This window comes from Chiroxiphia lanceolata, chromosome 25 (assembly GCF_009829145.1).
Source record: "Chiroxiphia lanceolata isolate bChiLan1 chromosome 25, bChiLan1.pri, whole genome shotgun sequence".
NCBI lineage: Eukaryota > Metazoa > Chordata > Aves > Passeriformes > Pipridae > Chiroxiphia > Chiroxiphia lanceolata.
This window is the reverse complement of record NC_045661.1, coordinates 6,417,028-6,434,116: the sequence shown is the minus strand read 5'-3', so window position 1 is coordinate 6,434,116 and position 17,089 is coordinate 6,417,028. Positions and strand designations below refer to the sequence as shown.

Here is a 17,089-nt window from a genome sequence, read left to right as displayed (position 1 = left end):
GGGGTCTGGGGGTGATCCCGGGGTTCCGGCAGGTCCTGGGGTCTGGGGGTGTTTGGGGGGGTGGTACCGGCATTTGGGGGGTACCGGGGGCTGTGGGTGATCCTGGGATCGGTACCGGGGCTGATCCCGGGGGGTACCGGAGGTCTGGGGGTGATCCCAGGGTCGGTACCGGGCGGTACCAGGGTCTAGGGGTGATCCGGGGACGGTACCGGAGGTGGTACCGTGAGTCCAAGGGGTAGCAGGGATGGGGAGGTGGCCCCGGGGGCGGTGACGGGGGCGATCCCGGGGATTTGGGGGCGATGCCGGAGGCGGTGCCGGGGATTTGGGGGCGATCCCGGGGGCGGTGAAGGGGACTTGGGGGCGATCCTCGGGGCGGTGCCGGGATTTGGGGGCGATCCTCGGGGCGGTGCCGGGATTTGGGGGCGATCCCCGGGGCGGTGCCGGGGCGGTCCCGGTGATCGGGGGGCCGGTCCCGAAGGAACCCCCGGGGCAGCCCCTCGGTGCGGGGTCGGGGCCGGAGCCGCGGGCGGTGCCGGGGGCGGTCCCGGGGCGGAGCCGATCCCGATCCCGATCCCGATCCCGATCCCGATCCCGATCCCGGGGCAGCGGCGGAGCCGGGGCATGGCGGGCCTGGGCTCCCTGGAACCGGGCACCGGCCCCGGCCCCGTCCCGGCCACCCGCGTGGAGATCACCGTGTCCTGCAGGTACCGGGGGCACTGGGAGGCACTGGGAGGCACTGGGAGACACTGGAGTGCAGGCGTAGCTGGCGCTGGAGCGTGCTGGGATGCACCGGGAGGCACTGAAATCTCCTGGGATGCACTGAGAGGCACTGGGAGGCACTGGGAGGCAGCGGCAGACGGCGTTGGAGGGTGCTGGGATCCCCTGGGATGCACTGGGAGGCACTGGGGTGCACTGGGAGGCACTGGAGTGCGTTGAGATGTAGCGGCAGCCGGCGCTGGAGGGTGCTGGGATGCACCGGGAGGCGCTGAAATCCCCTGGGGTGCACCAGGAGGCACTGGGAGGCACTGGGGTGCAGCGGCAGACGGCGTTGGAGGGTGCTGGGAGACAGTGGGAGGCACTGGGAAGCACTGGGGAGCGTCAGCAGCCGGCGTTGGAGGGTGCTGGGAGACACTGGGATCCCTTGGGAGGCACTGGGATCCCTTGGGAGGCACTGGGGTGCAGGCGTAGCCGGCGTTGGAGGGTGCTGGGAGGGGCCGGGAGGCACTGGGGTGCACTGGGAGGCACTGGGAGCGGCGGGAGCCGGCTTTGGAGGGTGCTGGAAAGCACTGGGATCCCCTGGGAAGCACGGGGAGGCACTGGGAGCAGGAACAGCCGGCGTTATAGGGCACTGGGGGACACTGGGAGGAATTGGGGAGCACTGGGGACACTGGGCAGAGTGGGGAGCACTTGAGGGGCACTGGGAGGAGTGGGGGGTACTGGGGGGCACTGGAGAGCACTAGGAGGCACTGGGAGTACTGGGGGGCACTGGGCGAAGTGGGGGACACTGGGGGGCACTGGGGGCACTGGGGGCAGTGCCAAAACCAAGTGGCTGGGGGGTGACATGGGCCCGACCCCCCCCAGAGGGGCTGAACCTCCTGACCCCCCCCAGTGCCCCCTGCACCCCTCACGCCCCCTCTCTGCATCCCAGGGCCCTGCGGGGGTGTCCTGGCACACGGCTGTGCCCCCCAACACATGGCAGCCCAACACGTGCCCCCCAAGGCCCGGCTGTGCCCCCCAACACCCCCTGTGCCCCTGGTGTGTGTGAGGGGCACACCTGGGCATGGACACACAGCTCCGGGCACAGCCCTGGGCACACTCACACTCACACTGACACACACTCAGATCACACTCACACTCACATTCACTCACACACACACAACACACGCACACCCTCCCACTCACACTCAGATCACACTCTCGCACTTCCTCTCACACACTGATCACACTCACTCTCACACTCACACATACACTCAGATTGCACACACACACTCACACCCTCATACTCTCACTCACACTCACACTCAGCTCACACTCACACTGATCACACACCCACACTCAGGTCACACAGTCACACAGTCATTCTAACTCACACTTACTCTCACACTAACACTCAGCTCACACTCATGCTCAGGTCACACTCACGCTCACACACTCATTCTAACTCACACTCTCATGCTCACGCTTGCTCACACTCACACAGATCACACTCATTCTACCTCACACTCACACTCCAATCACACACACTCTCACACCCTCACACTCAGCTCACACTCACACTCACACACTCACAATCCCATTATGTCCCTCAGATCACATTCAGACACACACTCAGCTCACACTCAGCTCACACTCACACACACTCACACTCACTCTCACACTCTCACACTCAGCTCACACTCACAGTCACACTCTCTCTCCCTCCCCCAGACAGCTCCTAGACCGGGACACCTTCTCCAAGTCGGACCCCTGTGAGTGGGGTGGGCGGGGGGGGGGCTCAGGGGGTGTTTTGGGGGTCCCTGGAGGGTGTTGGTGTCTCTGGGGGGTGGTTTAGGGGTCTCTGGGGTGTTTTGGGGGTCTCTGGGGGTGTTGGAGGATCTCTGGGGTTTTTTTGGGGGTCCCTGGGGGTGTGTTGGGGGTCCCTGGGGGGTTCTAGGAGGTCTCTGGGGGTCCCTAGGGGGTTCTGGGGGGTCTCTGGGGGTGTCTGTGTCTCAGGGGGGAGGTGTCTGTGGGGTGTTTGGGGGGATCCCTGGGGATGGTTTTTGGGTCCCTAAGGGTGTTCTGGGGTGGGTTTGGGTGTTTTGGGGTCCCTGGGGGTGTTTTGGGGTGTGTATTTTGGGGTGTTTTGGGTCCCTCCAACCCCTGTTCCCCACAGTGTGTGTGCTGTACACGCAGCGCCCGGGCAGCCACCAATGGCGGGAGGTGAGTGCCCTGGTTGGTGGGAGGGCGGCCAATCAGCACCTTGGGGGGCACTCGGACAACCAATCAGAGCATGAGGGGGCACTCAGCCAACCAATCAGCACCTCGGGTGCTGGCTGGCCAATCAATCACCAGCGTGACAGGGTAGTGACCAATCAGCAGCGACCACACCAACCAGGCAGCCAATCAGAATGTGGGGTGCCTACGGGCCGGCCAGTCAGCAGATGAGGTTCTGGCCAATCAGCATGTTGGGCACCAGCCCGTGGCCAATCAGAGCACTGGGGTGCCAACCAATCAGCACATCGGGGTGTTGGCCAACCGGCCAATCAGGTACTGGGGGGCTGGACCAGGTGACCAATCGTCACGTGGAGTTCTGGCCAATCAGAGCACTGGGGTACCAACCAATCAGCACGGCGGGGTGTTGGCCAACCGGCCAATCAGGTGTTTGGGTGCCATACAGTTGGCCAATCGGCAGCAAGCAATGTGTCCTGGGATGCGCAGAGCCGACCAATCAGCACGATGGGGTTCACACAGTCGACCAATCAGCATCCAGGGGCGCACAGAGAAGGCCAATCAGCATCCTGGGGTGCAGGCAGGCAGCCAATCAGCGTCTTGGAGAGTTTGGGGATGTGGGGCAGCCAATCAACTACGGGCCCACGTCCAGCCGACCAATCAGCGTTGGCGGCGCCACCCCCGTAATTAGGCAGGTGTTAATTGCGGGGTGAGGAGCGGGGGGCGGGGTGGGGGGAGGGACGGCCCCCGCAGACACAAAGCGGCACCTGCGGCCGCCCCTCCCCCCTGCCCCTGTCCCCGTGTGTCCCCCCCGCCCCCGCCCGCCCACCCCGCCCACACGGCCCCGACCCCCATGCGCGTGTCCCCATGTCCCCAACCCCCTGTGCACGTGTCCCCAACCCCCTGTGCACGTGTCCCTGTCTCTCCATGTCCCCGCGTCCCCGTCCCCGTGTCCCCATCCCCATATCCCCATATCCTCATGTCTCCATATCCCAATGTCCCTGTCCCCATGTCCCCAGCCCCACATCTCCATGTTCCTGGTCCCCATTCCCTTGTCTCCATGTCCCCATTCCCATGTCCCCATGTCCCCCAGTCCCCGTGTCCCTGTATCCTCATCCCCACATATCATATGAACGTGTCTCCATGTCCCCAACCCCACATCTCCATGTCCTCATGTCCCCATGTCCCCATGTTCCTGGTCCCCATTCCCATGTCCCCATGTCCCTGTGTCCCCATGTCCCCATGTTCCTGGTCCCCATTCCCATGTCCCTGTGTCCCCATGTCCTCATCCCCGTGTCCCACATGAATGTGTCCCCATGGCCCCATCTCCGTGTCACAATGTCCCTGTGTGCCCATATCTCTGTGTCCCCATGTCTCCATATCCTCATGTCCCCATGTCATCCCCATGTCCCCACGTCCCCACGTCCCCATGTCCCTGTATTCCCATGTCCCTGTATTCCCATGTCCTCATGTCTCTGTGTCCCTGTGTCTCCACACCCCCTGTGTCCCCTCTGTCCTGCTGTCCCCCCATGTCCCCTGTCCCACTCTGTCCCCCCCACTGTCCCCTTGTCCCCAGTTTGGCCGGACCGAGGTCATCGACAATTCCCTGAATCCCGATTTCCTGCGGAAGTTCGTGCTGGATTTCTGCTTCGAGGAGCGGCAGAACCTGCGCTTCGACCTGTGAGTGCCACCCCAGTGCCACCCCAGTGCCACCCCAGTGTCATCCCCAGTGCCCTCAGCAACCCCAGGCACCCCTGGGTCACCCCTGTGTCACCCTCAGGTCACTCCAGTGTCACCCCCCGTGCCTGTGGCACCCTGGGCACCCCAGGGTCACCCCATTGTCACCCCTGTGTCACCCCTCGTCCCAGGGTCACCCCCCCAGCTCACCCCCAGGGTCACCCCCAGGGCCACCCCAATGTCATCTCCAGTGCCCCTGACACTCCCAGGTCACCCCCAAGGTCACCCCCAGTGTCACCTGAGGGTCAACCCAGCACAACCCCTGCAGTGTCCCATCCCTGTGTCCCCCACACACACGTCCCCACATGTCCCCTGTGTCCCCCCCATCCCCACATGTCCTCTGTGTCCTCTGTGTCCCCACATGTCCCCACATGTCCCCTGTGTCCTCTGTGTCCCCACATGTCCCCACATGTCCCCTGTGTCCCCAGGTACGACGTGGACTCCAAGAGCCCCGACCTCTCCAAGCACGTGAGTGAAGGACCCACCCCAACCCCCGCCCCGGGACGGGGACACCCTGGTGACCCCAGTGACCCCTTCTGACCCCCGGTGACCCTTGGTGACCCTGGTGACCCCCTGGTGTCCCCTGGTGTCCCCAATCCCCAGGATTTCCTGGGCCAGGCCTTCTGCACCCTGGGCGAGATCGTGGGCGCTGCCGGCGGCCGCCTGGAGAGACCCCTCACGTGAGACCCCTGTCCCCAATGTCACCGTGTCCCCCCATCCCCAATGTCACCGTGTGTCCCTGTGTCCCCCTTGGATGTGACCCCTCCAATCCCCAGTGTCCCCATGACCCCACTGTCCCCAAGGGTCCCCAAGGGTCCCCAAGGGTCTTCATGTCACCACCCCCCAGAGAAACCCCCATGTGACCCCCCTGGTCCAGTGTCCCCATGTCCCCCCTGAAAAGGCCCTGATGTGACCCCTCCCATCCCCATGTCCCCATGTCCCTGTGTCTCCATGTCCCCCTGTCCCCATGTCCCCCCTGAGGCCCCCCGGGCTTTTTTGGGGGGTAAATCTTTTGGGGGGGGTCTGGATTTTTTTTTGGGGGGGATCTGAATTTTTGAGGGAGTTGGATTTTTTGGGGGGATCTGAGTTTTTGGGAGTCTGGCTTTTGGGAGGGTTAGGTTTTTTGGGGGGTCTGAGTTTTTGGGGGGTTGGCTTTTGGGGGGGGCTGTTTTATTTGGGGTGATTTGCTTTTTTGGGTGGGTGCAACTTTTGTGAGGGTTGGATTTTTTGGGGGAGTCTGAGTTTTTTGGGGGTCTGTCTTTTTGGAGGGGTTGGTTTTTGGGGGGGACTTTGCTGGTTTAGGGCTCAATCTTTTGGGGGTGTCTGATTTTTTTGGGGGGTTGGCTTTTGGGGGGGCCTGTTTTATTTAGAAGAGACTTGATTTTTGGGGGGGGTGAATCTCTTTAGGGGCTGGTTTTTTTGGGGGGGGCAGGAACAGCTTCTTTTTAAGGGGCTGGATTTTGAGGAGAGGGATGTTTATTTTTGGAGGGGGACTTACATTTTTGGGCACGGGGGGACTTTCTTCTCGGGGGAGGTTCCCCTCCCTCACCCACCCTCCCACCCCACCAGGATGGGCACAACCACCCCCCACTCCCGGGGTAGAAAACCTGCTCCTGCCTCTGCCAGCGGGTGAGTTTTGGGGTCTCCAGTGGGGTGGGGGACACCCCGAGGTCCCCACGTGTCCCCTCCCCCCTCACATCCCATCCCAGCAGTGGAATTCCCGGGAAGAAATGCGGGACCATCATCCTCGTGGCCGAAGAGTTGGGAAACTGCCGGGTGAGCCCGGGGGGGGGATTTTGGGATTGAGGGGGGGGGACAGGACAGTTTTGGGACCCCCAAAACCACGGGTTTTGCTTCTCCCCCCCTCCAAAAAAAAGTGTCCCCAAAAATCCAGTCCTTTAAAAGAAGCTGGTCCTGCCCCCCCCAAAAATCCTCCAAAAGATTCCCCGCCCCCAAGAAAAAGTAAGTCCAACCCCAAAAGGAAGCCCTCCCAGCCAAAAAAAACCCTGCCCCTAAAAGAGATTCACCCCCCCAAAAAAACAAGTCTCCCCCAATAAAAGGCCCCCAAAATCCAGCCCCTTAAAAAGATGTTCTTCCCCCCAAAAAACAGTCCCAAAAAGAGAATCACTCCTCCCAAAAAAAACAAGTCCCCCCTAAATAAAAGCTCTCCCAAAATCCAACCCTCCCCCCCAAAAAAACCTGCCCCAAAAAGAGGTTCACTCCCTAATGCCACTCCCCCAAATCCATCCCCTTAAAAAGAAACTGTTCCACCCCCCCAAAATAAAAACAGCCCCCAAAAAGAGATTCACCCCCCAAAAAAGCCCCCCCTAAATAAAGAAAACCCCAAAAATCCAGTCCCTTAAGAAGAAGCTGTTCCTGCCCCCCCTCGAAAAAAACCCAAAAGATTCACCCTGCAAAAACAAATAAGGCCCCCTAAAATCCAGCCCTCCCCCCACAAAAAACACCTGCCTCTAAAAGAGTTTCACCCCCCAAATAAAAGCCCCCCCCAAATAACCCCCCCCCAAAATTCCCCTCGCCCAGGACGTGGCCACGCTCCAGTTTTGTGCCAACAAGTTGGACAAGAAGGATTTCTTTGGAAAATCTGACCCCTTCCTAGTGTTCTACCGGAGCAACGAGGACGGGACGTGAGTGACCCCCCCAAAAACACTGGGATGACCCCCCCCAAACACCTACAGTGACCCCTCCAAAAACACAGGGACCCCCTCGAAAAAATCCAGAGACCCCCCAGAAAACACACAGGGACCCCCCCACCCAAAAACACAGGGACCACCCCAAAAAACATAGGGACCCCCCAACACACAGTGACCCCCCCCAAAAACACAGTGACCCCCCCAAAAAACACAGTGACCCCCCTAAAACACAGTGACCCCCCCCCATAACAGATGGACCCCCCCAAAAACGCAGTGACCCCCTGAACACACAGTGACCCCCCAAAAACACAGTGATCCCCCCAAAACACACGGACCCCCCAAAAACCTACAGTGACACCCACAAAAAAAACACAGGAACCCCCCCAAGCACCCACAGGGACCCCCCCCCAAGCACCCACAGGGACCCCCCCAAACCCCCAGTGTCCCACCCAGCCCAGCGCGGGGGGGTCTCACCCCCCCCCCCCGTGTCCCTGCTGTCCCCGAGGGGCCGGGTTGGGGTCGAGGGTGGCCCCAAACCCCCCCTGTGCGCTGGGGGAGGGGGGCGGGGGGTGACCCTGATGTCCCCCCCCATGTCCCCCCGTGTCCCCCTGTGCCCCCTGTGTGTCCCCTCCGTGCCCCCCCTTTCCCCCGTGTCCCTCTGTGTCCCCCTGTGCCCCCCATGTGTCCCCCCTGTGCCCCCCCATATCCTCCTGTGTCCCCCCATGTCCCCCCTTTCCCCGTGTCCCCTGTGCCCCCCCATGACCCCCTTTCCCCGTGTCCCCCCATGTCCTCCCTTGTCCCTCACGTGTCCTCCCCGTGTCCCCCCACGTCCCCCCCTTTCCCCCGTGTCCCCCCCCGTGTTACCCCCTGTGTCCCCCGTGTCCCCCCGTGTCCCCCCATGCCCCCCTCTCCCCCTGTGCCCCCCCAGGTTCACGCTGTGCCACCGCACCGAGGTTGTTCGGAGCTCTCTCAACCCCGTGTGGGCGGCGTTTGCCATCCCCGTGCGGGCCCTGTGCGGGGGGGACCCGGAACGGTGAGGGGACCCCAACCTTAAACACCCCCCGGGACCCCCAAACACCCCTCAGGGTACCCCGATAACCCCCAAAACTCTGCAAGGGGGACCCACACCAGTGAGGGGGCACCTCAGATCCCTCCTGGAACCCCTAAACACCCCCTGGGACCCCCAAACCCCAAAACTCTGCAGGAGGGACCCACACCGGTGAGGGGGACCACAAATCCCCCCCGGGGCACCCTGAGAACCCCCAAAACTTCAAGGGGGACCAGCACCAGTGAGGGGGCACCCCAAACCCCAAACCCACTCTCTGGGTTACCCCTGGACCCCCAAACCCCAACCCCTCCCTGGAAATCCCCAACCCCCTCCCTGCTGTAGCCTGGGACCCCCAAACCCCTCTTTGTGGTACCCTGGGAATCCCAAACCCCCTCCCTGGGGTACCCCGGGACCCCCACACCCCAAATCCTGGCACTGCTGTACCCAAGCCCCCCCCACACCCTAAACCCCCTCCCTGTTGGGAATCCCTCTTACTCCCCTCCCTGGGGTCCCCTGGGACCCCCAAACCCCATTGCTGTGGTGCCCCCAGACCGTCTGCACCCCCCCGCTGTGGTCCCCAAAGACCCCCTTCCCCCACCCCTGTGTCCCCCCAGGACCCCCTTCCCTCATCTCTGGGGTCCCCAAAGCCCCCCCCCGAGCCCCCCTATCACCTCCCCCCGCCGGCCCCCCGCCCCCCGGCCCCCCCTCGGTGACATCAGCACCCCCCAAACCCCCCGATGTCTCCTCGGTGCCCCCCCGGCTTCCCCCCCGGGCACGAGGCACGGCCCTGTCCCTGTCCCACCCCTGGGGTGTCCCTGTCCCACCCCTGGGGTGTCCCTGTCCCATCCCTGGGGGGGTGTCCCTGTCCCACCCCTGGCAGTGTCCCTATGGGATCCCGGGAGTGTCCCTGTCCCTGTCCCACCCCTGGGGTGTCCCTGTCCCATCCCTGGGGGGGGTGTCCCTGTCCCATCCCTGAGCACTCGGGGGGTTGTCCCCCCCCCAGCCGCTGCGCTGGCACACCGTTCCTCACGCTGGTTTTTGGGATCCGTGTCGGGCGTTTCTATGGCAACGAGAGATAAAAATACCCCGGGAGGAGGAGGAGGAGGAAGGAGGAAAAACCCGCGGAGGCGTCAAAACAAGTCCCGGGGGGAGCGGAGGGGGGGGGATGGGCCCCGGAGGGGTCTGGGGGGAGGTTGGAGGGGTCGGGGATGACCCCACACACACACCTTGCAGGGCCATCAAGGTGGAGGTGTACGACTGGGACCGGGACGGCAGGTGAGGGGGGGGCCTGGCGACCCCCCGGGTGATGGGGACCCCCCCAGTAATGGGGACCCCCAGTAATGGGGACACCCTGGTCCTCCATCCCCCACCGGTTATGGGAACCACACTGGGGATGGGACCCCCCGGTGATGGGACCCTCTCAGGTGATGGAGACTCCCTCATTAATAGGGACCCCCCCAGGTGATGAGGACCCCCCTGGGTGTAAATGGGGACCCCTCTGGGTGACGGGGAGCCACTGACCCCGCCCCCCCCGGTGATGGGGACCCCCCAGTAATGGGGACCCTCCCTGGCTGATGGAGAACCCCCTGGCCCCGCACCCCCTGGCTGATGGGGACCCCCTGGGTTGACGGGGACCCCACCAGTAATGGGCCACCCCTCAATCCCCCCCCCCCCCGGGTGACAGGGACCCTCTGAGTGATGGGGAGTGTCCCTCGGCCGATGGGGACCCCCCGAGTAATGGGGACCCCCCCAGGCGATGGGGGTCCCCCGGGCAGCGGGGAGCCCCGGGTGCCAGGCACCCGCCCCCGCGATGGGGACCCCCCGGGTGCTGGGGACCCCCCCGGGTGCTGGGACCCCCCAGGTGACGGGGGTTCCCCTGTCCCACACCCGGCGGTGATTGCGACCCCCCCACAGTGACGGGGACCCCCCGGCCCGGCGCCCCCCGGTTTTGGGGGTTCCCCCGGCTGATGGAGCACCCTCTGGATTCTGCCGCCCCCCCCCCCCGAGTGACAGGGACCCCCCCGGGTGAGGGGTACCGCCCCGTGTGCTGGGGATCCCCCCCCCGTGCTGGGGACCCCCCGGGTGACGGGGACCCCCCGTGAGATGGGGACCCCCGCGGCCCTGCCCCCTCTGGATGACAGGACCCCCCCCTGGTGCTGGGTCCCCCCCCCCCCCCCCGCTGACGATCCCCCCGTCCGCAGCCACGACTTCATCGGGGAGTTCCGCACGAGCCTGCGGGAGCTGGCGCGGGGCCGGAGCCCCCCCAACATCTACGAGGTGAGAGGGGATCCCCGGGGGTGTCTCTGCCCCCCCCACCGCCCCCGGGGTGTCACACGCCCCCAGGGTCCCCCTCTGCCCCCCCGGGGGTGTCACCGCCCCCCCCGCCCCCGGGGTGTCACACCCCTCCACGCTGTCCCCCAGTGACTTCTGTGTCCCCCGAGGTGTGAAACCCCCCCACGGTGCCCCCCCTTTTCCCCCGGGATGTGACACCCCCCAGAGTGCCCCCCCCCGTCCCCCAGGGTATCCTGTGCCCACCCCGTCCCTCAGGGTGTGACACCCCCCCCAGGGTGCCCCCCTGCTGCCCCCCGAGGTGTGACACCCCCCACGCTGCCCCGGGGTGTCCTGTGCCCCCCCCGTCCCCCGGGATGTGATCCCTCCCCAGAAGTGTCCCCCCAGGATGTGACCCCCCCAGGGTCCTCCCCCACCCGGTGTGGGTGGTCGCAGCCCCCCCGTGCCCCCCCCCCAGGTCGTGAACCCCCGCAAGAAGCTGAAGAAGAAAAAATACCTGAACTCGGGCACGGTGGGCACGGGGAGCTCGGGGGGATCGGGGGGGCATGGGGGGCTCGGGGGGATTGGGGGGGATCGGGGAGGTTCGGGGGGTCTCGGGGGGATTGGGAGGGATCGGGGGGATCGAGGGGGCTCGGGGGGATTGGGAGGGATCGGGGGGGCACGGAGGGATCGGGGGGATTGGGGGGGATCGGAAGCCTTGGGGAGGATCGGGGGGATTGGGGGGACTCGGGGGGCTTCGGAGGGGCCACGGTGAGCACGGGGGGGCTCGGGGAGATCAGAAGGGATTGGAAGGGATTGGGGGGCTTGGGGGGCTCGGGGGGGATTGAGAGCTGGGGGGGGCTCGAGGGGGATCGGGGTGCTCAGGAGGGGCTCAGGAGGGGGATCGGGGGGATCAGAAGGGATCAGGGGGCTTGGGGGTATCGGGAGGGCTCGAGGGGGCTCGGAGGGGGGCTTGGGGGAATCGGGGAGCTGAAGAAGGGGCCCGGGGGGTGGGGGACACACGGGAGATGCGGTTTGACCCCCTCCGAGCCCCCCATGTCCCCCCCAGGTGACACTGCTGTCCTTCGCCGTGGAGGCCGAGCCCACCTTCCTCGACTACATCAGGGGCGGGTGAGGGGGGGTCCCAGCACCCCCAGCTGCTCCTTTGGGGGTCCCTGTTACCCGCTGCTGGTCCTTGGGGGTCCCCAACACCACAGATCGTCCTTGGGGGTCCTTTCAGTGTTGGTCTGTTGGTACTTTAGGGGTCCCCAGTCCCCCCAGCTCCTCCCTCAGCACCTCCAGCTGTCCCCCGGAGGGTGGGGGGTCCTTGGCACCCTGGCCCCTCCCTTGGGGGCCCCTGGCACCCCCAGTTCCTCCTTTGGGGTCCACCTCACCACAGGGGGTCTGAATTGGGGAAGGGGGGAAGGGACCCATCCTGTGACCCCGGGGCACCCTGAGGAGGGGGTAGTGGCCCCAAACCCCCTGTGCCCCCCAAACCCCCCCGTGTGCCCCCCAAACCCCACCTGTGTCCCCTGTGCCCCCCAGGACGCAGCTGAACTTCACGGTGGCCATCGACTTCACGGCGTCCAACGGTGGGACCCCAAAATGGGTCTGGGGGTGGCACATGAGGGGGTTGGGGGGCACAGAGGGTTTTGGGGGGACACACAGGGTGACAGGGGGGTACAGGGGGGTTGAGGGGGCACAGTGGTTGTTTTGGGGTGACACGAGGAGGTTTGGGGGAATGGAGGGGTTGGGGGCACACGGGGGGGGTTGAGGTGACACAGCGGGGGGGTTGTTTTGGGGGCACACAGTGGGATTTGGGGGCACAGAGGTTGTTTTGGGGGCACACATCAGGCTTTGGGGGCACAGAGATTGTTTTGGGGGCACACAGCAGGATTTGGGGGCACAGAGGTTGTTTTGGGGGCACACAGTGGGATTTGGGGGCACATGGGAGGGTTTGGGGGCACACAGCAGTGTTTGGGGGCACACAGGAGGGTTTGGGGGCACACAGGAGGGTTTGGGGGCACACAGCAGGGTTTGGGGGCACAGGGGTTGTTTTGGGGGCACACAGCGGGGTTTGAGGTGACACAGCCGGGTTTGGGGGCACACGGGGAGATTTTGGTGACACATATTGTTTTGGGGGCACACAGGGGTTGTTCTGGGGGCACACAGGAAGATTTGGGGGCACGGGGGGGTCCAGGGGACACAGGGGGGTCCTGACGCCCCCCCCGCAGGGAACCCCTCTCAGCCCACGTCGCTGCACTACCTGAGCCCGTTCCAGCCCAACGCGTACTCGCTGGCCCTGCGCGCCGTCGGGGACATCCTGCAGGACTACGACAGCGACAAACTCGTCCCCGCCCTCGGCTTCGGCGCCAAGGTCCCCCCGGACGGGCGCGTGTCCCACGAGTTCCCGCTGGTGAGGGGACAAAGGGGACAGCGGGGGCGGCGGGACGGGGGCGCGGGGGGGGGTGTTGGGGGGGGGCAGTGGGGGGGTGTCACCTTTGTCACTGGGGTGGATGTGGGGGTGTCACCCTGGTCATTGGAGTGGAGATGGGGGGATGTCACCCTGGTCACTGGGGGGGATGTGGGGGTGTCACCTTTGTCACTGGGGGCGATGGGGGGTGTCACCTTTGCCATTGGGGTGGGGGTGCGGGGTGTCACCCTTGTCACCGGGTTGGGAATGAAGTGGGAGTGTCTTGTCACCAGGTTGGGGATGGGGTGGTGGCCTTGTCACTGGGGTGCAGATGGGGGGTGTCACCTTTGTCACTGGGGCGGGGCCATGGCGGTGTCACCCTGGCCACTGGGGGTGATGTGGGGGTGTCACCTTTGTCACTGGGGTGGGAGGAGTGGTGACCTTGTCACCAGTCTGGGGACATGGCAGTGCCGTCCTTGTCACTGGGGTGAGGACAGGTTGGTGTCAGCTTTTTCACTGGGTGGGGGATGTGGTGGCATCATCCCTGTCACTGCTCTGGGGCCGTGGCAGTGTCACCCTTGTCACTGGGGTTCCCTGGTGTGCCCCCGTCCCCGGGTGAGGGCTGTGGTGTCACCTTGTCCCCCACCGGACTCCGTGGTGTCCCTGTGACCCCAGGTGGGGTCCATGGTGTCACACTTGTCCCTGGGTGGGCTCCGTGGTGTCCCCCCGTGCCCGGGTGGGTTCCCTGGTGTCACCGCGGTGTCCCCGTGTCCCGGTGGCAGAACGGGGACGCTGCCAACCCGGCGTGCCAGGGCATTTCGGGGGTGCTCGAGGCGTACCAGCGCAGCCTGCGCCGGGTGCAGCTCTACGGCCCCACCAACTTCGCCCCCGTCGTCAACCACGTGGCCCGGTAAGGGGGGGGTCCCTGCGCGACCCCCGTGTCATACAGAGCCCCCCCCCAGCTCGGCGGCCACACCTATCGCCCCAGAGCCCCCCCAGGGACCCCGGACCCCCTTCAGCACCCAGGGGTCCCAAACCCCCCCCCAGAATCCCAGCCCTCCTCCCCAGGGGTCCCACTCCACTTCTCCAGGGCTCCCAGACCCCCCCAGCACCCAGGACACCCCCCCCAGCACCCGGGGGTCCCCACGCCCCGGGGAGGGTCCCAATGGCCCGGGGGGATCCCAATGGCCGGGGGGGGTGTCCCTGCGCCCCCCCCGTGTGACGAGGCCCCCCCAGGGCGGCGGCGGCGGTACTGGATGGGTCTCAGTACTTCGTGCTCCTCATCATCACCGACGGCGTCATCTCCGACATGGCCCAGACCAAGGAGGCCATCGTGAACGTGAGACCCCCGGGGGGGCACGGGGGGGCTGGGACCCTGAAGGTGGGAGGGGGAGGGTGGATTGGGACCCCTGGGGGGGGTCTGGGGCCCCTGGGTGCTGGGGAGGGGGGAAGGGGGGGCTCATTTAGCGCCCCCCACACACTTCACCCCCCGACCCCCCCAGGCTGCCAAGCTGCCCATGTCCATCATCATCGTGGGGGTCGGCCAGGCTGAGTTCGACGGTGAGATTGGGGGCCCTGGGGGGGTCCGAGGGGGTTTAAGGGGCCCGGGGGGGTCTGGGGGAGATGGGGGAACCCCCCCCAGCCCCTGGGAACTGTGAGTTGAGCGTGTCAGGGCTCAGCTTTGCCGGGGGGGGGGTGGGGGGGGGTTAGGGGTGTAACGGAGTCCCACCCTAGGGGGGAGGGGGCACTTGGGGGGTGGTTTCTGAGCCCCCCCCGCGCCCTCCCAGCCATGGTGGAGCTGGACGGGGACGACATCAGGATCTCGTCCCGCGGGAAGGTGGCCGAGAGGGACATCGTGCAGGTACCGACCCCCGGGGGGAACGGGACCCCCGGGACCCCCCCTGAAGGGGGATGGGGGAGCTGGGACATAAAGGAGGGGCACTGGGGATACTGGGGGGGCACCGGGATTTGGGGGGAGCACTGGGACATTGGGGGGACAGTGGAATGTGGGAGGCACTGGGATTAGGGGGAGGGGACACACGGGGCCGGGAGGAGACACAGAGGGACGGGGGGACACAAATGGGGCCGGGGGAGGGCAAACGGGGCCAGGGAGGGACACAGAGGGACGGGAGGGGACACAGAGGGATGGGGAGACACAAATGGGGCCGGGGGGGGGCAAACGGGGCCAGGGAGGGACACAGAGGGACGGGAGGGGACACAGAGGGATGGGGGAACACAAATGGGGCCGGGGAGGGGGACACAGAGAGACGGGAGGGGACACAGAGGGATGGGGGGACACAAACGGGGCCGGGGGGTGGTTTCCCAACCTCGAGCACCCCCCCAACCCCTTTGCCCCCCCGCGCCCCCCCAGTTCGTGCCGTTCCGAGACTTCATGTCGGGGGGTCCCGGCGCGGGGCTGAGCATGGCGGGGCTGGCGCGGGAGGTCCTGGCCGAGATCCCGGACCAGCTCCTGTCCTACATGAAGGCGCGGGGCATCAAACCCCCCCCGGCCCCCCCCGACCCTCCCCAGGACCCCCCCGAGAACCCCCCACCCTGATTGACCCCGCCCACCCACCCCCCGTTTCCCCCCCCCCCGGGACTCTCTGTCCAGGCAGACCCGGGACTATCCTGCCCTCCCCCCCGCCAAAGAGGGTCCCCAACACCCCCCGAGCCCCCTGAAATCCCCCCCGGACCCTCGAGACCCCCCCGCCCTTCCTGCGCCCCCCCAAACCCCCGTCCCCCCACCCACCCTGGGACCCTCTGCCCAGATCGACTGGGGGGGCTCCGTGTCCCCCCCTCGCAACCTGGAGGGTCCCCCCCAACCCCTGTTCCCCCCCCATCCCCCATAAACGACCCCCTGGGGTTCCCGGGGAGATTGGGATGACCCCCCCCCAATATCCATTTGGGACCAAAACCCCTCCCCCAAAGGGGGTCCCAACGCCCCCCCGAGCCCCCCCGGACCTCCCCCCGCCCTCACCGCGCCCCCCACAAACCCCTGTCCCCCCCACCCCGCCCCGGGACCCCCTGACGGGTCCCCCCAGTCTGAGGGTGCCCCCCAGCCCTTGTTTCCCCCCCCCCCCATAAATCACCTTTTGGGGGTCCCGGGGGGGTTGGGATGGACCCCCCCGAGCATCCCCGGCCGTGCCCCCCCCCACTATCCATTTGGGACCATCCTGACCCCTCCTCTCCCAAAAAGGGGGTCCCCAGCTCCCCCCCCGGGGGTGCACAGACGCCCCCCCGCCCCGTGACCGACACCCCCCCGGGTGCCCGTGCCCCCCCCCCCCGGGGGGTCCCGCGGTGTTTCTGTGCCCCCCCCGTGTCGTGTCCGTGGGTTTGTATCGAGTTGCCTTAAACCGCAATAAACTATCGTGGGTTCAGCACGACCCCCCCGCGACCCCCCTGGGACCCCCCAGCATCGACCCCGAACGGGGGAGGAACCCCCCCAGCTCTGTGTGACCCCCCCGAACTGTGTGACCCCCCAACTGTGTGTGACCCCTCCCACTGTGTGACTCCCCCAAGTGTGTGACCCCCCCATGACTCCCCCATGACTGTGTGCCCCCCCCAGCTCTGTGTGACCCCCCCGAACTGTGTGACCCCACCTGTGACCCCCCCTCAGCTTTGCCCCCCATCTGGGTGACCCCCCCAGCTCTGACCCCCCTCTGTGCCCCCCAATTGTGTGTCCCCCCCCCCCACTGTGTGTGACCCCCCCCAGATGGGACTCCCCCAACACTGGGTGACCCCCTCCGTGTTTGTGACCACCCTCATCTGACCCCCCCCGTGTGACCCCCCCCATTTCCCCCCAACTGTATGACCCCCCCATCTGACCCCCCCACTGTGTGTGATCCCCCAACGGTGTCTGACCCCCCCCACGTCCCCTCAATTGTGTGACCCCCCCTCATCTGACCCCCCCACTGTGTGTGATCCCCCCGTGTGACACCCCCAAATGCCCCCCCATCTGTGTGCCCCCCATCCCCGCCCCCAGGCCACTCCGTCTCCATTTTCCTTTTATTTATTTATTTCTACGAACCCCAAAAATCCCAAATA

At 66.0% G+C, this 17,089-nt stretch overlaps 1 protein-coding gene across 1 annotated transcript; it reads left to right on the top strand.

Annotated features, from left to right (window-relative positions):
* Positions 1–604: 604 nt before the first annotated feature.
* LOC116798230 (copine-5-like) lies at positions 605–16,012 on the top strand. The gene is made up of 21 exons (XM_032710442.1): positions 605–704; positions 2,428–2,468; positions 2,873–2,919; positions 4,505–4,608; positions 5,094–5,133; positions 5,269–5,345; positions 6,235–6,294; positions 6,378–6,441; positions 7,207–7,310; positions 8,245–8,349; positions 9,598–9,639; positions 10,566–10,641; positions 11,111–11,164; positions 11,702–11,763; positions 12,178–12,224; positions 12,867–13,048; positions 13,828–13,955; positions 14,282–14,384; positions 14,548–14,605; positions 14,833–14,906; positions 15,417–16,012. Exons 1-21 carry the CDS (start codon positions 622–624, stop codon positions 15,600–15,602), a joined length of 1,737 nt encoding a protein of 578 aa, XP_032566333.1. The 5' UTR covers positions 605–621; the 3' UTR covers positions 15,603–16,012.
* The last annotated feature ends 1,077 nt before the right edge of the window (positions 16,013–17,089 follow it).